This window comes from Eumetopias jubatus, unplaced genomic scaffold, assembly GCF_037043125.1.
Source record: "Eumetopias jubatus isolate StellerSeaLion01/CBP00866 unplaced genomic scaffold, mEumJub1_p1.0 scaffold_8, whole genome shotgun sequence".
Lineage (NCBI taxonomy): Eukaryota > Metazoa > Chordata > Mammalia > Carnivora > Otariidae > Eumetopias > Eumetopias jubatus.
Window position 1 is genome coordinate 62,490,525 of NW_028274814.1, and position 22,094 is coordinate 62,512,618.

Here is a 22,094-nt window from a genome sequence, read left to right on the forward strand (position 1 = left end):
AACAAATGAGCCAAATACTTGGGCCATTCTAATCTTAGTTTTTTCTCAATTCAAAGTAGACACGAAAGATGAATACCATACAAACAAATTATCTAATTCATCTAAGTACACATGCCATCAGAATGTAATATAAGCAATCATCTCATAGCCCACGTATTTCATTGATTATGGTATACTAGAAATTCTACTTTATTTTCAAATACTAAAAATTAAAAATATATACCTCTTCCACAAAGCTGTCTTTCTTCTCTAGCATTTCTCGTAAAGTCTGAAGAATTTTAATGCACAGCTTTTCTTCTTTCTCCATGAGTTTCTTTGTATGATTAATCAACCTTAAAGCAGAATATTAAGTCTTAAATACAACAGCGCTTTCTCTTCAGGCTGTATACTAACATCATATACTAGAGGGGAAAGAGTCACATTATTATTTGAGAATATGAAGTAAACATGATACCTATTTTCAAAACTTTTAAAATTACACTTCAGCTCACAGACTTTGTATTATAAAACATCCTTTGCTTTACAGGCAGTATATCTCAGTGCTTCTAAATTTATTCAAGTAGCATACTTTTAGTGGGACACAATACTCTAAAAGACAACGAGACACTGATTATCTTTAATCCCATCATATGAACTAAACCAACTTTACTAGTAGAGAAATGGGAATATTTGCAGCATATTACATTTTATTATATTATGTTATACTATATTATTTTCTATAGGCTATATTACCTTAATTATATAGGTTCAGTAGCAGTATACAACACTGCAACCTTAGCATAATGGGTTGTTTTCCAATTTCTGTTAATAATAATAATGTGCTATTTTTCACTATTAGGGCTTGGTAGAAACAGGCAGTTTTGTGATTAGAAGCAAAAAACCACAACAACAAAGTAACATCAAGACAGTCTATCCATGTACTGTTTTTACTATAATGTGGGCAAAAATTCTAATTTTATAGTGGTAACCTTTGCACTGGTATTCTGTCAGGAGAAAAGTTTGAGGATCATAGTTATATACCATCCTCAAGAACTCAAAATCAAGTAAAATGTTTATAATCAGAATGCATAGCTTATCATATATAACTCTGAAAAAGCTAGTTCTCACAATGACCCTGGGAGACATGTCTCCCTAGAAAAACAGAATGATGTCAAACATAATGGAATGGCCCCATTTCAGTGACATAAGAGGAGTACCATGGGACATAACCCTCAGGAAAAGTGAGGTTTCACTAGAAAATGACTAGTCAGTGCTTTTCAGGTGTCAAGGTGAAGTACTAGCACTTCCCACGGATTCTCTCAATTCATCTTCACAACAAGCCAATGCCACAGGTTCTATTATCTGGCTCATGAGCAAACAGATGTCCAGAGAGATAAAGCAACTGGCCTGTAGTGACACAATCATTAAGTGGTGGGATCTGGAAATAGACGCATGTCCATCTGACCACAAAGCCAAGATTGTGAAGCACCATTCTGTGGTGACCCATTTACTAATCGCTTGAGTCTCAGAGTTACTGTGAAGAGAGTCCCCACTCAGCCACCTCTTGTGTGATATGGTAAGTGTTTCAACACAGGTAATGGCAAATGCCATAAACTAGACAAAGAAACTACTACATTCTTTAGGGAAGTTTCCTAGGGCTGATAAAAGGTTCCAGTGAAGAGATAACTTTTAATGATGAAGATTTCACCTGGCAGGAAAAGGTGGAGAAAGAAGGCATCCTTCCAAAGGGAACGATATGAACAAAGGGCAGGGGCAGAAAGCTGACCTTCCTGTCCAGGAAATGATAAATACTCCATCTCCAGCTGACACATGAAGACATAAAAGAAGAGAGGATAAGAGATGCAATCTGAAAAGAAGGAACTGGCAATATTACGCTAAAGAGTCTGGAATGTACTCTATAGAAAACAGGGGACCTCTGTTTTAAAGGACCTGAATGACCCTGCCTACATGTGAAAGATGACATGGAAGAGTAAGAACAAGGGCACACATGCACAGGGCATGTGATGGGGTAATCTACAAGAAGCAATATAGAAATTAAATAGCCAGGACTGGGTAAGTAATGACAAATCAGAAATGTTATATGTGAGATGCACTCTGATATTTTATATTTTTTAATTCATTTTTAATGGTTGCCTCTGCTCCCTAAATTAATTTTTAAACCCATAAATGAATCACATGCCACGGTTTGATAAACTATGAGATTATCCTTCATAAGGGAGGACTAAGTGTTAATTTGAATAGACTGTAACCAGACACCTTAAAGGTTAACACCCACATTGATTCATTCTCTCTTTATTCTCTTCTCTCTCAATTTATGTGACAAAGTAGATATGGGAATTTGGGATCTTTCCTGGGATCTACCCCTCACATTCTCCAGCAGACCCATCTGAGTCGACAAGTTCCAAGAATTAAATTCATTTGAGGAAGTCGGAGGCCCCACGAAGGCCTTGGACCTAAGCTCTCTTCTCCAGCTTAGCTTTACCAGAGAGCTCTGCACAGTACTACAGGGCCCCTTGCATAGCTATTAATAAAGTTGGATTCTAACTTTATTAGACATCCCTGCAAATAAAACCCTTGGTTCTTCACAGAGTTGGGGAAGGAGTAGGAAAAACACTAGAGCAGAAAACAGACATTCTTGAGTCACTGGCCATACTACAGTCATAATAGCACAAAAATCTCTTCTCTAACCATAAAAGTATGTGGCATCTTTTTTTCCATCTGAGTGTAGTATCTGTAATATGTTCCCGCTATTCTATTGCTCTGTTTCTCTCCTTTTAGGTACCTGGTGTTGCAACAGATTTGCTTTTAGCACATGTTCAGCTCAGGCCAATATTTTCTTGGCATTGTGAGTTACTCTATGTCATCTTTACATAGACCTACATCTTTAAGTTCTCGACTGGTGCCATCCAACATAACTTTTTCTACAATAATTGAGACGTTCTCTATCTGTGCTATCAAATTTGTTGGCCACTAGCCACATACGGCTATTAAGCACTTAAAATGTGGCAAATGTGACAGGAACTGAATATTTTCTTTATATATTTTTATTAATTTAAATTTTAACTTAAAAAGCTATGTGAAGCTTTTGACAGCCTAATTCTTGACCCTGAGGCAGCAAACTTTTTTTCTAAAGAGCCAAAGAATAAATATTTTGGGCTTTGTGGGCCACAAAATCTCTGTGGCAACTAGATGACAATACTATAATAGCCACAGACAACATGTGAATCAAAGTGTGTAGCTGTGTTTCAATAAAACTTTATTTGCGGGCGCCTGGGTGGCTCAGATGGTTAAGCGTCTGCCTTCGGCTCAGGTCACGATCCCAGGGTCCTGGGATCGAGTCCCACATCGGGCTCCCTGCTCAGCGGGGAGCCTGCTTCTCCCTCTGCTTCTCTCTCTCTCTCTCTCTGTCTCTCATGAATAAATAAATAAAATCTTTAAAAAAAAAAAAAACTTTATTTGCAAAAATCACCAAAAGGACCAATTTACCCTGAAGGCCGGGGTTCGCCAGCCCCTGTCCTAGACTATCAAGTCTCTGGGACATATCTATAGTATCATACTAATTTCCTGGACTTACAAGTCTCGATTACTACCCGCTTTTTAATTCACATTCTATGCATTGATATACATTCACAGGAGGTAAAGGATATTTCTCAAAGGCCCTATTACTAGTGAATACCTCTACTTAATTTTTTTTTCTAATGGCTTCCATGGTTATCAGTTTTGCAGATACACTGGACCTCTTCACTTAAAAAATTCTTATCAGAAGACTGGCAAGTGTCCGGACGAACACATTCTTCCTAGTCCCCAGAGGCCACAGTGGGTCTAGAGCCAAGAATCTGTGATTCTGGCTATAATACAGAAACCCTGCCTATTCTTCAAAATGATTCCTGCAGTCAGTTCTTCTCATCCCATATCTTGTTTTCTCTCCACAAATCCCAGCTTTAACTGGTAAAAGGAAGGAACACACTTCTTGTGTCCCCCAGTCCTTCCATTTTTGCCTCAAGTGCATCACAGTCACTGGAGGGGGTTTTAGCAATATCCTCAACCAGGCAGGAATTAGCTGTGATAGATATGGTCAAGGGGGTTAGCAAGTACCTCTGACTGGCCATCTTGAATGAATCACTCAATGAGTGCCCTCACATCAAGACATGTCTCTTTTCTTCTGGAGCTAGTTACACTTTCTCTCACAACTTGCAGATCTTCTGAGGGAAATAAGTAGATGAGAGGCTGCAGATGAGGATGACCAAGGAGACGCCGTATCTAAAGCATGCCTCAGCCTTCCCACCACTAAAATGAGGCTGAGTCCTCAATCTCACAGAGTGTTAGTGCAGATAGATTCAAGAGGTAAGCACATGGAGGACAAAAACACACACAGCAAGACCTCAATAAATGCTAGTTTCCCCTTCTTTCTGTTATGTTAATGAAAATAAGTGACTTTAAACAAGAATCTTTTTGAAGGTCACACCACATAGTGTGCATGGGATTAGAGAGGAATAGAGAGGAATGAGAACTTATTTCATGTGATACTTCGTGCCCAATAATGACGTTTTATTTTCAGTAAACTTTAGGAAAATATAACTTGACCTTCACCAAAATAAAATTTCAATTGACTCAAATTAATGATTTTGAAAGTGTATTTTAACATGGATTTTTGATCTTTCACATATTCTGTGGACTGTCATGTACCAGCAGAGTAAAAAGCAGAAATGTATTAGAGGCCATCTTGGCTTGGTAACACTAGCAGAATCTCAGATTGTACCCACTTACTTGGACATGAAAGCACCACATCTTATTCTTGCATCACTCCCCTCGGGGAACAGTAGTTCCGGACTGTACAACACATCAACCAACACTGAGAATTCAGCCTGCATCATCGGGCTGAACTGTTGTTCCAACGAGGCCACTACGTCCTAAGGAATAAAGCACAAGGGAACCGACATGAAGACCTAAGTCAGATTTCATCATTTGAAGATTGCACAAGTCTAAGAATACTAACCAGAAATAAGACGTGGAAATTTCAGAGATGTACCCTACCTTCCCGTGGCATCAAAGGTCTGTGCTTAAAGTACAGTCTGGTTATCTGTATGAATATTGCTTGGGTCACCTTTTTCATTTTTAAGGTAAGAGAGGGGTGGGTAGCTATATGATTTCTAAGGATATTTATACAAGATGAAAAGTGAATAAAGCCACTGTTACAAGCCCTGCAGTATCTAGGATTTTAATGGAGACACGATTGGTATTCAGCAAATCAGAATAAATTGGGGTATGCTTGAGGAACAGCTTAAAGATTCCATATGTATTTCTGATCATCTGGAACTAACCGTATCTTCCACTGGAGAAATTCCTTGATATATTCTTTGAAGGAGTATTAGCACTTCACAAGGGTTCAAGGACATTTAATACTCTTTCAAATTACATCTTTTTGATAGACATTACTGGTCACCTACCCAACAGCCTTTCTCCACCCTTCTCCTTACTAATAGGATCCCCATGTTGTTTCTCAATTAGGCAGCAACATCCTCAGGGTATAAGCCCCTTCAAGTTGGGGTCATGGTTGATTAGTTTAAACCAGTCATGGTCATTCCAGGTCCCCTGCCAGTGATTAGTCTAGACATGATTATGTGACACCGTCCTAGCTAATAGGACATTGGATGACATTAACTGAGCAGGCAGTGGTGTGTGTTAGGGGATGCAGGGGCGGACTCTTTTGAAACTACCTATGGCTCTCAAGACAGCTTAAGTGTGTGAACCCAAAATGGGAGGCAGCCGCCATATGACTTTTGGAGACCAGCCTTAGGCTGAAAGCCAACAGACCAACAGTGTTAGAGCCCTGCTCTCTTGAGCTACTAAATTAACCAATTCGAGAAGAGCCCCAACTCCAGATTCCTTGCTATGTGAAATGACATGTTTTTAATTGTTTAAGCCACTTTTCATTAAAATTGTGTTAATTATAGCTGAAAGCATTCTCACTGACATGTTTCTAGAATGGTCTGTGGGCAATGACAATTTACTGAACATTCTTTAATGACTAAAGCATCCCCTTTTTGTTTTTAAAATAACTATGTTAAAAGACCAAAAAAAATCTTCTCACTTAAAGCAATATTTTATTCATCCATACCTATGACGTATTTTGTTCAGCAGAAAACTGATTGCCAATTGCTTATCATTACTTTCAGCTACAGCAACACAGATGGGGTACCACTACCTCTCTTGATTTCTTATGGCTAGATTTCAGAGTTAACTCTTGTTTAACTCTATCTTCCCTTTTCAGCAAAAGTGATCATTTCTACTTCAACTATTCTAATAAGTTGAGAAATTTCTGATGACAGTTAAAAGAGACTACCAGGAAGGCAATAATGCAAACTGGAAACTAGATATTCTATAATGTGGGAAGAGAATATGCTTATCAAATTTATGACCATATTTAATAAAATGTACCTTTTTTCAGATTACCTATCTTCATTTCATTTACTAAACAAATTACGTTCAGGCTCCTATTATGTGAATTCTGTCTTCAGCTTTTATTTTGATCACAGGCCAATTATGTAATCTCTCTAACTTGTTATTTCCCCATGTGAAAAGTCAGGATAATGATACACTCACATGGGTTTGCTGTGAGGATTAAAGGTAAGTACACAGGACAGCCTCTAACACATACTGGCCACTTACTATTCCTCAATAAATGTTTGTAATCATTACTGTTGAGTAACAGTTAGTAGCAATCATCACCCTATTAACAAATCCAGTGGTTACTTTGCTGCTTTCATCTTACCCAACCACTGCTAAGCATTTTAGAACTTGTTTCTATTCTATCAAACCCTTCCTGCTCTGCTCTTGGCTTTTGTAACATCACACTTTCTCTATTTTCCACCTATGTCCTGACCATTCCTTTGCCAACTCCCAGTAGCTCCTGGTCCTTTTTTGTGAGAAATCTAATTCAAGTCCATGGTTTTAATATTATATATATGCTGGAACAATCCACATTTATATTTCCTGCATGGACATCTTTCCAAACCACTCTGGACTCATATGTCCAACTGCCTATTTGACATACTCACATGGATACCTAAATAGGCATCTCAAACTTAAAATCCCACATGCAGAATTCCTAATTACAAATTCTCCATTCTTTCCTATCTTAGCAAATGATTCAATCATATCATATCCTCTATTCTTCTTTCCAACCCCCCACAACTCATCCACCCATCTACCAAGTCCTGTTGGCCCTACAACCAAATATATCCAAAATTCATCTCCTTCTCTTCATTACAATTGCTACCCCCATAAGCCAAGCTGCCATCATCTTTTGCCTGAATTAATGCAAAAGAGTCACTGCTTCTATGTCTGGACCCTATAACCCACTCATCACTCAAAATCCAGTGACCTTTAAAAAAGCAAACCAAGTCATGATTGTCCTCTCCTGAAAATCTCCAAAGAGTTGCCATCTCACTTAGAATAAAATCCAAATGCCTTACCATGCAAGTCTCTACATGATCTGGCTCCTACTTTCATAATCCTCTCCTCCTTTGCTCACTATACTCCTACCCCAATGGGTTTCTCTTGGCTCCTCAAACCCACCAGCTTCATTCCTGCCTAAGTACCTTGGCATTTACTATTCCCTCCTAATAAAAATCTCTGTCCTCAAATCTTTGAATAGATTATTCCTCTCCCTTATTCAGGTCTCAACTCAAATGTCACCTCAACAGAGAAGAGTTCCCTACTATAAGATCATTCTCCCAGTATGTCTTCACCATGTCGTTACCATGCTTTATTTTATTCACAGTAGTTTTAATTACCTAACATTATATCATTCATCTAATGGGTAAGAATGTATGTTCCATGAGAGCACAGGGCTCACGGCTCTATCTCTAGCACACAGTAGCTGGCATTGAGTTTTTTACTAAATATGTATTTATTTAATAAGTGTAACAATGCATTTCCCCTCTATATGCTGGCTAACACTTCTATCCATCTCTCCTCTGAAATGTTCTACTCTTTTTGCTCTCATAAATCTGACTCCTCTTCTTTCTGACCCTACCATTTGTATCTCTTATTAAGCCATTCTGCCACTCCTGGCCTCTTACAAGATGTTCTTTGTTTTTCCAGCACTATATTCTCCCTTTTAGCAACACCATCCACTGTCCTTGCTCCAAATAATATCTCCAAATATAGACTCAACTTCCAATACATTTAATAGCCTGTTAATGTGATTCCACATATTAGCAATGACCATGGCCAACCTCCTTCTACTGTAGTCCCTCCTTCTCTCCTACAATAAAACATCTTAATAATAGCACCTAGTCTCCAATCATCAGTGCCTCTTAAACACCCCTCTCTCCCTCTCTCCACCCAAGGCAGGTCTGTGGACCCTGCCTTCATTATTGATATAAGCCCTGTTTCTTCAATTCATTCATACTGCCACCTGGTTGAGATATTTAGTGATTCTTTTCTTCTTCTTCTTCTTTTTTTTTTTTAGAGAGAAAAGGTGGAGAGGGGCAGAGGGAGAGAGCATCTTAAGCAGGCTCCACACCCAGCACAGGGCTCAGTCTCAAAACTCTGAGATCATGACTTGAGTGGAAATCAGAGATCAGACGTTTAACTGAGCCACCGATGTACCCCAGATATTTAGTGATTCTTAACTAGTCTGTTCTCTTCTAGTCTCTTCCTGATAACTCTTTCCTGCAAACCAATAAATGTTTAATAACTTATAATGATATTTTCACCCAAATTTTCAATGACTTATAACCTTCAAGTTTTTCATACTGAATCTAACTTGTCTTTTTAATCACATATAACACTCAGCTATTAAAATTCTGAACCTCCACCAATTATTCTACATGTAACCTCTTGCAATATTTATTCCAGTTCATGTTTTGACTATTCTCCAAGCCAAACAATTTCCTCAAACCATACCCTAATTCACTCCATGAAATCATCCACAATTATGTGGGTGGGAAGATTTCTGTTATGGGTTGAATTGTGTCTCCCTAACAAAACTCATATGTTAAAGTACTTCAGAGTGTGACTATAATTGTAGATAGGGCCTTTAAAGAGATAATTAAGGTAAAATGAATTCATATGGGCAGCTCTCATCCAACATGACTGGTGTCCTTATAAGAAGAGGCAATAAGGATACAGACACATATGTGTACAGAGGAAGGACCATATGAGGACACAGTGACAAGGTAGCCACCTGCAAGCCAAGGAGAGGGATCTTGGGCTTCTATCTCCAGAACTGTGATAAAATAATTTGCTGTTGGTTAAACCACCTAGTCTGTGGTATTTTGTGATGGCAGCCTGAGCAAACAAATACAATGCCTCTCCATACTTGATGTCCCAGAATCCAGGCCAAACTCAGGATTGGGATACTATGCAAATAATGGTGCTTACACCATTTTCACCAAAAGAGTATAAGAGAATACTAAGAGATAAACTGAAGCAAGGTTATGAATATTTAATTTATTACATGAGAATTTATGGTAACTTATTTTTCCAAGTTTTATTGAGTATTATTTTGATATTAAGACCCATTTGATATTAAGACCCAGTACGTATTAGATAATACATACTCACTAAAAATAACAACTTTTACCTGGAAGCCATGCTTTTAAAAAGAGTAATATTGGTAGGGAATTGTAAAGTAAAGCCTGGTCCCCAACTAGAACTTGATGTTTTTAACCATATTCTATTTGTGTTACTACATATATTAAAAATTATAATTTAGAAAATGGTAAGCCATTGCATACTCATTGTACCTGTAACTTTTCAATAATATTTCTATAATCCCAAGCAGGCCCTCCAAGAGCCTCCTTGAAGCGTGGTCCAGAGCGAGCAGATAGTCTCCAGCCCATGGCTGCTCTCTGCACCATACTGGAATGGCTCTTCAGGAAAAGGGTATTAACTTGGCTGTCCAAATCCACCGGAATGGCAATCCCACGATTCTTTGCTGAAAAAGAAAGAATTAAAATATTTTTCTCTTACTATGACTACAGCTTCTTACACATCATTGAAATAATCTTATAAACAGAACAAATAAAAAAGAAAAAACATAACTTCTGTGATGTAATGACCAGTATGGTGACTATACTTAACAATACTGTATCATCTATTTGAAATTTGCTAAGAGAATATATATTAAAAGTTCTTACCACAAGAAAAAAATTGTAACTATGTGAGGTGATGGATGTTAACTAAATTTATTGTGGTAATCATTTTGCTACATATGCATATATCAAGTCATTATGTTGTACACCTTAAGTTAATACAATATTATATGTCACTTATATCTCAATAAAACAGAAAAAAATCAAATCTTTAAACTCTGCCATTGTTTTCTATAACTACAAAAGCTTTTAACCTGAAAGCATTTCAATTCTTAAGACCAATTATTAGAGTGAGCTCATTAAATATTCAAGACCTTATTTGATTCTTGATGATTAATGCTTGAAATTCACTTCATACAGCATCAATATAGAAAATAATGTAAAACAGCCATGTGAATTTGTGTTTTCCCAGCTGCCAAGAAAAATAAGAAAGCAGACAGAAAACACATGCTAAAATCCTGCCTGTCTGTTAATTAGTATAATTGATGTGTATGTGTGTATGCACACACATGTGCACACACAAAATTTCAGGTAGTGAAACAGCTGAAAGAAGAAATAAAAACTTGAATAGTATAAGATATCTGTATTTGAAGAGGGCACATTGTACATGTCCTTCTTCCCCAAATTCACTGAAATGTATATTTTATCAGACTTATATCATAGTACTGAAAAAATGAGAATGCTTGCCGCAAGGAAAACAAAAACGTTGAGGCATTTTTGAAAGCAGAAAGAAGACAGGATTAGCCCATCAGAGAAGGAAGAGGAGAGACATTGCTCTTATCTAAGAGATAAGAGTTAGAACAGGTCTTCCTCAGAAGAGAGTCAACCAACCCCAAGAGTGGTAATGGGAGGTAGGGGAATTATCTGGGCAACTCATTAAAGAACAGCATGTGCATAGCTGGGAAGTTAAGGTCCTCCCCCCTCTGACTAGCATAAACAGAGCAGTTAGCAACAGCAGTTTTTATCCAGAGGATAAAGTTAGGGAACTATAGAAAGGAACTCTCATGGAAGTGAAATACCTACCTGGAGAGAATGCCAAATGAAGGTGTCAGGACTTGACAGAGAAACAGAATAGAGCTTGAAGTAACTCCAGAGATCTTCATCAAATAAGAAGTAGAAGAGGGAAGAGAGAAGAAGCAGCTCCAGCAGAAAGAAAAAATATACAAGACTCTAACCCCGGAGCAAAGCTCTCCTATTTTAACACTTGTTAGTATTCTCAGCTGGTCTTCTGCTTCACACACACACACACACACACACACACACACACACACACACACACACAGACACACACAAGGAAAGCCTGTATATCATTTATTCTGCCCCTCACCCAGAACTCTGGGTCAGATCTGTCATTTATACAAGAATGCTAGTAGAGAAACAGACCCTCAAAACTGCTGTGGATCCAATGCAGTCATTACAGACCTTTATAACCATGAACACACCACCAAGAATCATAGGGGAAACTAAGAGCATTAAGATTAAGGGGCCCCAGTGAAAACAGAAATGATTCAAGGAAGAACAGAAAATATTTAAATAATCTGATTATTATCCTCAGAAAATGTGGGTATATACTACTCCCCTCAAACTCCCCCAAAATCAGAAAAAGAAAGAATTTTGGAAATTAAAATATAATTGCACAAATAAACATTTCAAAATGGCTGAAAAAGAAAAGGATAAGAATAAAGGCCAAGTTGATAATCTGGGAAAGTCAAAGAATCTTCTAGAACATAAAGCATAAAAGATCAAAAAGGAGAATAAAAGAGAGAGAATGTGAAAGAGAAAGAGTCATCCAGGAAGTCAAATATCTAAAATACATAAGTTTCAGAAAGAAAGATCAGAGACAATGGAAGGGAAGAAATTATTAAGAAAATAATAAACAACAATTTACTTGATCTGAAGAAAGATGTATGTCTTCAAACTGAAAGGACCCACTGTGTATAAAACGGGATTAAATAAGCATATAGACCATATTCTGGTAAAAACAGACAATGCTATCATGGGTTGAATCGTGCCACCAAAAACATATGTTCAAGTCTAAATAATAGATACCTGTGAATGTGACCTTATTTGGAAATAGGGTTTTTGCAAATGTATTCAAGTTAAGATGAGGTCATACTAAATTAGGGTGGGCCCTTATCCAATACAACTGGTGTCCTTATAAGAAAGGGGTGAGGGAAGCAGAGACACACACAGAGGGAAGAACACCATGTGAAGATCAAAGCAGAGATAGGATTTACACAGCTTCAAGTCAAGGAATGCCAAGGACTGCCAGCAAACACTGGAAGTGAAGACAAAGGCATGGGGTCTCAGAGAGTATGGGGCCACTGACACCTTGATTACAGACTTCTAGCCTCCAAAATTGTGAAGTGGAAAGTTTCTATTATTGTAAGCCACCTAGTTCAGGAAATTTGTTATGGTTGCCCTACAAAACTAATAGAAATGCCATAAGCCAAGAGAAAAAAGAGGATTCCTACAAAAAAGAGACAGGCACCAAACTTCTCACCATCAATACTGTATGCTAGAATCCATAGAATAATATGTTTAAGAACTAATGGACAACAAATTTTGAAATTAGGAGTTTATACCCATCTAAACTGAAAATCACAAGTGATACCTGAATAAAAACGTTTCAGAACATGTAAATCTCAGAATTTTTTCTGTAAACCCACAATGAAAATCACAGAAAAGAAAAAAAAAGACAGAAAGGAATCCAAGAAAATGTCAACGTGAATACAAGAAATCATGGCAACTGAGTATGAACCTGAAGAAGAGAATAAAGCAAGACACATGTGAAGGAAGATCCATTAGACGTTAATAGTTAGGAAATTAGAAAACTCTCAATATCATCACACTACATCTTTGTCTCTAATGGTTATAGAGTGAAAAATATTACTTATCATAATATGGTAGGCTTTGATCACTGATTTTTAAATTTTTTTAATTTAATTTTATGTTATGTTAATCACCATACATTACATCATTAGTTTTTGATGTAGTATTCCATGATTCATTGTTTGAGTATAACACCCAGTGCTCCATGCAGTACATGCCCCCTTTAATACCCATCACCGGGGTAACCCATCCCCCCACCCCCGTCCCCTCTAGAACCCTCAGTTTGTTTTCCAGAGTCCATAGTCTCTCATTCGTCTCCCCCTCCGATTTCCACCCCCCTTCATTTTTCCCTTCCTACTATCTTCTTTTCTTTTTTTTTAAACATATAATGTATTATTTGTTTCAGAGGTACAGGTCTGTGATTCATCAGTCTTACACAATTCACAGTGCTCACCATAGCACATTCCCTCCCCAATGTCTATCACCCAGCCACCCCATCCCTACCACCCCCCACAACTCCAGCAACCCTCAGTTTGTTTCCTGACATTGAGAATTCCTCATATCAGTAAGATCATATGATACATGTCTTTCTCTGATTGAATTATTATGCTTAGCATAATACCCTCTAGTTCTACCCACGTCATTGCAAATGGCAAGATTTCAGGGTTGTTTTTTTTAATGGCTGCATAATATTCCATTGTGTGTGTGTGTGTGTGTGTGTGTGTGTGTGTATACCACATCTTTATCCATTCATCTGCTGATGAACACATCTTGGCTCTTTCCATAGTTTGGCTATTGTGGACATTGCTGCTATAAACATTGGGGTACAAGTACCCCTTCAGATCACTACATTGTATCTTTGCAGTAAATACCTATAGTGCAATTCCTGGGTTGTACGGTAGCTCTACTTTCAACTTTTTGAGGAACCTCCATACTGTTTTCCAGAGTGGCTGCACCACATTGCATTCCCACCAACAGTGTAGGAGGGTTCCCCTTTCTCTGCATCCTCGCCAACATCTGCTGTTTCATGGCTTATTAATTTTAGCCATTCTGACTGGTGTGAGGTGGAATCTCATTGAGGTTTTGATTTGGATTTCCCTGATGCCGAGCAATGGGGAGCGCTTTTTCATGTGTCTGATGGCCATCTGGATGTCTTTTTTGCAAAAATGTCTGTTCATGTCTTCTGCTCATTTCTTGATTGGATTATTTATTCTTTGCGTGTTGAGTTTGATAAGTTCTTTATAGATTTTGGATACTAGCCCTTTATCTGATATGTCATTTGCAAATATTTTCTCCCATTCTGTCGGTTGTCTTTTGGTTTTGTTGACTGTTTCTTTTGCTGTGCAAAAGCTTTTTATCTTGATGAAGTCCCAATAGTTCATTTTTGCCCTGGCTTCCCTTGCCTTTGGCGATGTTTCTAGGAAGAATGCTGCGGCTGAGGTCGAAGAGGTTACTGCCTGTGTTCTCCTCTAGGATTTTGATGGGCTCCTGTCTCACGTTTAGGTCTTTCAATCATTTTTGGAGTCTATTTTTGTGTGGGGTGTAAGGAAATGGTCCAGTTTCATTCTTCTGCATGTGGCTGTCCAATTTTCCCAACACCATTTGTTGAAGAGACTGTCTTTTTTCCATTGGACATTCTTCCCTGCTTTGTCAAAGATTAGTTGACCATAGAGTTGAGGGTCCATTTCTAGGCTCTCTATTCTGTTCCATTGATCTATGTTTCTGTTTTTGTGCCAGGACCATACTGTCTTGATGATTACAGCTTTGTAATAGAGCTTGAAGTCCAGAATTGTGTCCCACCAGTTTTGCTTTTCTTTTCCAAAATTCCTCTGGCTATTCGGAGTCTTTTCAGGTTCCATACAACTTTAGGATTATTTGTTCCATTTCTTTGAAAAAAGTGGACGGTATTTTGATAGGGATTGCATTAAATGTGTAGATTGCTCTAGGTAGCATTCACATCTTCACAATATTTATTCTTCCAATCCATGAGCATGGAACGTTTTTCCATTTCTTTGTGTCTTCCTCAATTTCTTTCATGAGTATTTCCTAGTTTTCTCAGTACAGATTCTTTGCCTCTTTGGTTAGATTTATTCCTAGGTATCTTATGGTTTGGGATGCAATTGTAAATGGGATCAACTCCTTAATTTCTCTTTCTTCTGTCTTGTTGTTCGTGCATAGAAATGCCACTGATTTCTGTGCATTGATTTTATATCCTGCCACTTTACTGAAATCCTGTATGAGTGCTAGCAGTTTTGGGGTGGAGTCTTTTGGGTTTTCCACATAAAGTATCACATCATCTGCAAACAGTAAGAGTTTGACTTCTTTGCCGATTCAGATTCCTTTTCTTTCTTTTTGTTGTCTGATTGCTGTGGCTCGGACTTCTAATACTATGTTGAATAGCAATGGTAAGAGTGGACATCCCTGCCGCGTTCCTGACCTTAGGGGGAAAGCTCTCAGTTTTTCTCCATTGAGAATGATATTCGCTGTGGGTTTTTCATAGATGGTTTTCATGATATTGAGGTATATACCCTCTATCCCTATACTCTGGAGAGTTTTAATCAAGAAAGGATGCTGTACTTTGTCAAATGCTTTTTCTGCATCTATTGAGAGGATCATATGGTTCTTGTTCTTTCTTTTATTAATGTATTATATCACGTTGATTGATTTGCAGATGTTGAACCAACCTTGCAGCCCAGGGATAAATCCCACTTGGTTGTGGTGAATAATCCTTTTAATGTACTGTTGGATCCTATTGGCTACTATTCTGGTAAGAATTTCTGCATCCATGTTCATCAAGGTTATTGGTCTGTAATTCTCCTTTTTGATGGGGTCTTTCTCTAATTTTGGGATCAGGGTAATGCTGGCCTCATAAAATGAGTTTGGAAGTTTTCCTTCCATTTCTATTTTCTGGAACAGTTTCAGAAGGATAGGTATTAATTCTTCTTGAAATGTTTGGTAGAATTCCCCTGGGAAGCCATCTGGCCCTGGGCTTTTGTTTGTTGGGAGATTTTTGATGACTGCTTCAATTTCCTTAGTGGTTATAGGTCTGGTCAGGTTTTCTATTTCTTCCTGGTTCAGTTTTGGTAGTTGATAAATCTCTAGGAATGCACCCATTTCTTCCAGGTTATCTAATTTGCTGGCATAGAGTTGCTCATATGTTCTTTTAATTGTTTGTATTTCTTTGGTGTTGATTGTGATCTCTCCTCTTTCATTCATGATTTTATTGATTTGGGTCATTTCTCTTTTCTTTTTGATAAGTCTGGCCAGGGGTTTATCAATCTTTTTAATTCTTTCAAAGAACCAGCTGCTAGTTTCGTTGATCTGTTCTATTGTTCTTTTGGTTTCTATTTCATTGATTTCTGCTCTACCCTTACTATTTCTCTTCTCTTGCTGGGCTAGGCTTTATTTGCTGTTTTTTCTCTAGCTCCTTTAGGTGTAGGGTTAGCTTGTGTATTTGAGACCTTTCTTGTTTCTTGAGAAAGGCATGTATTGCTATATACTTTTCTCTTAGGACCACCATTGCTGCATCCCAAAGATTTTGAACAGTTGTGTTTTCACTTTCACTGGTTTCCATGAATTTTTTTAATTCTTCTTTAATTTCCTGGTTGACCCATTCATTCTTTAGTAGGATGCTCTTTAGCCTCCATATATTTGAGTTCTTTTGACTTTCCTCATGATTGAGTTCTAGTTTCAAAGCACTGTGGTCTGAAAACATGCAGGGAATAATCCCAATCTTTTGGTACTGGTTGAGACCTGATCTGTGACCTAGGATGCGATCTATTCTGGAGAATGTTCCATGGGCACTAGAGAAGAATGTGTATTCCGTTGCTTTGGGATGGAATGTTCTGAATATATCTGTGAAGTCCATTTGGTCCAGTGTGTCATTTAAAGTCTTTATTTCCTTGTTGATCTTTTCCTTAGATGATCTGTCCATTTCAGTGAGGGGGTGTTAAAGTCCCCTACTATTATTGTATTGTTGTTGATGTGTTTCTTTGATTTTGTTATTAACTAGCTTATATAATTGGCTGCTCCCATGTTGGGGGCATAGATATTTACAATTGTTAGATCTTCTTGTTGGATAGACCCTTTAAGTTTGATATAGTGTCCTTCCTCATCTCTTATTATAGACTTTGGTTTAAAATCTAATTTGTCTGATATAAGGATTGCCAGCTTTCTTTTGATGTCCATTAGCATGGTAAATGGTTTTCCACCCCCTCACTTTCAACCTGAGGTGTCTTGGGTCTAAAATGAGTCTTTTGCAGGTAGCATATCGATGGATCTTGTTCTTTTATCCAATCTGATACCTTTGTCTTTTGATTGGGGCATTTAGCCCATTTACATTCAGGGTAACTGTTGAAAGATATGAATTTAGTGCTATTGTATTGCCTGTAAGGTGATTGTTACTGTATGTTGTCTGTGTTCCTTTCCGATCGATGTTATGTTTAGGCTCTCTCTTTGCTTAGAGGACCCCTTTCAATATTTCTTGTAGAGCTGGTTTGGTGTTTGCAAATTCTTTTAGTTTTTGTTTGGCCTGGAAGCTTTTTATCTCTCCTTCTATTTTCAATGACAGCCTAGCTGGATATACTATTCTTGGTTGCATATTTTTCTCGTTTAGTGCTCTGAATATATCATGCCAGTCCTTTCTGGCCTGCCAGGTGTCTGTGGATAGGTCTATTGCCAATCTACCATTGTAGGTTACCGATGTCTTGTCCCAAGCTGCTTTCAGGATTTTCTCTTTGTCTCTGAGACTTGTAAGTTTTACTATTAGATGTCGGGTGTTGACCTATTTTTATTGATTTTGAGAGGGGTTCTCTGTGCCTCCTGGATTTTGATGCCTGTTTCCTTCTCCAAATTAGGGAAGTTCTCTGCTATAATTTGCTCCAATATACCTTCTGCCTCTCTCTCTTTCTTCTTCTTCTGGGATCCCAATTATTCTAATATTGTTTCATCTCATGGTATCACTTATCTCTCGAATCCTCCCTTCATGATCCAGTAGTTGTTTCTCTCTCTTTTTCTCAGCTTCTTTATTCTCCATCATTTGGTCTTCTAATTCACTAATTCTCTCTTCTGCTTCATTTATCCTAGCAGTTAGAGCCTCCATTTTTTATTTCACCTCATTAATAGCCTTTTTGATTTCGACTTGGTTAGATTTTAGTTCTTTTATTTCTCCAGAAAGGGTTTCTGTAGTATTTTCCATGCTTTTTTCAAGCCCAGCTAGTATCTTCATAATCGTCATTCTGAACTCTAGTTCCGACATCGTACTAATGTCCGTATTGATTAGGTCCCTGGCAGTACTGCCAGGTACTGCCTCTTGTTCTTTTTTTTGAGGTGAGTTTTTCTGTCTTGTCATTTTGTCCAGAGGAGAATAGATGAATGAGAGAACAAAATGCTAACAGGGTAACAACGACCCCCAGAAAAATATACACTAAACAAATCAGAAGAGACCTGAAACCAGGGGAAAAGAAAGGGAAAGAAAGAAAAAAGAAAAAAAAAAGAATATGATCAAATATGATCAGGCTGGTGAATAGATCAGTGGCATACACTAGATTCTGGGTGTATTTTGGTCTGTTAGAAGAAACTGCCTCCCAAAATTTTAAAGAAAGAAAAACTTATATATGTACAACAATAAGGGTAAATACAATGAAGGGATGGAATATGACTAAAAAATGAAAAATATAAAGATTTTATAAAAGGAATTGATAAGATAAGAAGTTGGTTGAGAAAAGAAAGAAGAGAAATTTAAAAAAAAGGGGGGGAGAGAATGTGATCAGGCAGGAGACTAGAACAAAGCCATATACTAGAGATTTAGGGTATATTTTGTCTGTTAGAAGAAACTGTATCCCAAAATTTTGAAGAGAGAACAACTTTTATATATATATATATATATATACAAAAAATAAGGGTAACTACTATGAAGGGACAGAATATGACTCTAAAAATGAAAAATAAAAAAGATTTTTTAAAAAGGGATTGAAAAGATGTTGGATGAAAAAGCCAAAAAGAAAAAAAAAATAGAAAAAGAAGAAAAAGAAAAAATATTAACTTTGAAAGACTAAAGAATCAGAGGGAAAACGCCATGAATTCTATGTGCAGTATTCCCCTACTAGTGCTGGAGTTCTGCCATTCTCATTGATTGGTAAACTTGGTCTTGGCTGGCTGTTCTTGCTGATCTTCTGGGGGAGGGGCCTGTTATCATGGTTTCCAAACGTCTTCACCGGAGGCGGAATTGCCCCGCCCTTGTCGGTCTGGGCTAAGTAATCTGCTTGGGTTTGCTCTCGGGAGCTTATGTTCCCTGCAAGCTTTCCATACAGTTTTGGAGGACGGGAGTGAAAATGGCGGCCTCCCAATCTCCGCCGGAAGAAGCTGAGAACTCGGGGGCCCCATTCCTCAGTGCACCCACAGAGAAAAGCAGTCAATCACTCCCGTCTCTCCGGTCTCCAGCCGCACTCCATGCTCACCTCGCCTGTGACCTACCGTTTCTATCTCTGGCACACGACCCCTGTGGAGTCTCCAAACCCAGCAGATCCCTGCAGTGTGCTCCCGTGCTGCTCCTCCCAGTGGAGGAAGAGGAGTCTCCCCGGATCTGCCGCTTGTTGGGTCCCTGCTGGAGGAACAGTGGCTCGACTGTGCTGGGGATCACGGTTTATGGCAACCATGAGCTGAAAGCCTACTCCTAGGCTACATCTCTGCAGCCGGCTTCCCTGATCTGATACCTGGGAGCTCTGCCACGCTCAGGCACCCCCGGTCTTTCTGTGACCCCGAGGGTCTGGAGACCACACTGTCCCAGCAAGGGTTCCACCCCCTGCTTAGCCACTGGGGCGACGTCCCTCAGCGGAGCTGACTTCTAAAAGTTCCGATTTTGTGCTCCAGGGCTCTATCACTTGCCAGAAGCGGCTGACGGAGGCCCCTCCCCCACCGTCTATCCTCCGGAATATCGCCTCTGATTCACTTCTCTGCATGTCCTACCTTCCAGAAAGTGGTCACTTTTCTGTTCAGAGAGTTGCTGCTATTCTTTTCTTAAATCTCCTGTTGAGTTTGTAGGTGTTCAGAATGGTTTGATCCCTATCCAGCTGAATTCTTGGGACTAGACGAAATTTAGGTCTCCTACTTCTCCGCCATCTTGCTCCTCCCCCGAATGATCTGATTTTTAAATTTTATTATCCTATAAAAGATTTCATTATATTTCCAAATAGATTATAAGTTTCAGAAATCATAACATAAAACCAATAATCTAGTAAGCAATAATTATAACATAGAGTGGGAGAGAAGAGGTCAAAATGAAGGCAAAATGTTAATGTTCCTTATTTTTCAGCATGGAAATACAGCTGAAATACAGCTTAGAGCTGTTAAGTCAAAACACATAAATGTAAGGATATTATTTAAAGTTATCATGATAATCCCTGGAAGACTTTTTTAAAAAAATATTTTATTTATTTTTTTGAGAGAAGAGAGAGAGAGGGGGAGAGAGGATGAGTAGGGGGAGGGGCAGAGGCAGAGGGAGAAGCAGAATCCCCGCTGAGCAGGGAGCCCGATGCGAGACTTCATCCAAAGATGCGGGGATCATGACCTGAGCGGAACGCAGACACTGAACCAACTGAGCCACCCAGGCGCCCCTGGAAGACTTTTTTTAATGAATGAAACTAGGAAAGGAAGAAAAGAGAGAGAGAATCCGGCTTGCTTCATATAATGAAAGGAGAGCAATAACAGTAGGCAGTACTAGTTCTGCTGGTGAAAATTCCCTGAAGTTGAAAGATACTTTAAAACTACTTTGAAAACAGATAATTTTAGCTACCAACACAAAAAGTTACCAATTTAATAAACAAGGGCTCTAGCTGAAATTTAAGGAAATAATAAAGCTGTAAGGTAACCCAAACAATCAGTTGCACTGCTGCCCAGATTTCCCCAGTGAATGTTCTCTTATATTCACTGTAAATATCCCTTTTCCAAAGCATACACTATCTCTGTTTATGTCCGTCACACACAGCGGTGGAGCAACTCCACCCCCTTTCCATCTGAAGGACAGACGGCCTCAGCACTGCCAAGCTGCACATATTTTTATAAATACTCAATCCTGCACCACGATCAAATCCTGGTGAGACTTTGATCCCTTTCTGGCTGCTTCACACATAAGCTGGGCTCGCTCTGAACACTCGAAAGTCAAACAGAAGACAATGCTGTTTGTTATATGTTATTTTCTATGCAAAGAAGAAACAAAAACATATAAACTTCAATGTTCCTCAATATATATTATAACCAAGTTTACGCTAACACTTAGAAAAAATTGAGGAGGGGATTGGGATTGATCTCCCCTTTAGGAATCAGGTACATTAGACACAACTGACCATCAACTAAGTGTTGTTGCTATGAATAGAACTGACACAAAGAAGGAGTCAATGAATATTTTTCTAATGACACCGGTGGAGATTCAGTCCAAAGGCAGGGCCTCTGTTAGTCTCGGCAGTGCAGGCTTCTAATTAGCGATCTCAGGGAGAATCATACCCATCCCAGATGTTTCTGTCACTATTCCACTAGGGCCAACAGCTCAGACAGACCAGGCTCAGGAGAATTCACTATCCCAGACTTTGTCAAAAGGGTTTTGTTTGTTTGTTTACTTTCCCCAAATTGTACTACTTTAATGGGTATTTTCTAGTCTCCTACCCTAGCACAAATTGCGCATTATAAATTAACGGAGTAAAATAAAAGCTCTTTACTTTCTCCTGCCTAAGGTAAACTCCAGCCAAGGCCTAAATCACAATTTCTAAGTCATAAAAGAAAATGGACTCTGCAACTGGGGAAAAGAGAATTCAAGTTAAAATAAGACAGCTGTGGAAATAATGATAAAAATTTTTCAAGCAATTATAAAAATATCCCTTTAAAGGTATGGCATGAAATAGATTCTCTGCACCGTCAAAATATTATAAATATTAATTCAAAAGCCAAGCTGACAATGCTAATTAGCTTTCCATATATTGTTTAAAAATTAAAGCAGAAAGGAAAATTGTGACAAGGAAAAGAAAAGAATTAATTCATGATCTCACAAAAACAATAACTAGAATATTTTGCAAATGCAACCAAAAATATAATCCAAACTTAGCTTACTTTTATTAAATTAGGAAAATTCTGGTATAAATAGTACAGTATAGTGAAATGTGAACTAGG

General features: G+C 38.3%; 1 protein-coding gene across 1 annotated transcript in view; it reads right to left on the reverse strand.

The window, feature by feature from the left end:
• ITPR2 (inositol 1,4,5-trisphosphate receptor type 2) overlaps positions 1–22,094 on the reverse strand; it is a 499,992-nt gene that overhangs the window by 224,112 nt on the left and 253,786 nt on the right. Inside the window, exons 35-37 of the mRNA XM_028113213.2 lie at positions 9,756–9,946; positions 4,768–4,910; positions 224–332 (exon numbers count right to left, since the gene is read on the reverse strand). Of these exons, the coding sequence (XP_027969014.1) occupies positions 224–332; positions 4,768–4,910; positions 9,756–9,946 (443 nt within the window). The remainder of the gene's footprint in view (positions 1–223; positions 333–4,767; positions 4,911–9,755; positions 9,947–22,094) is intronic.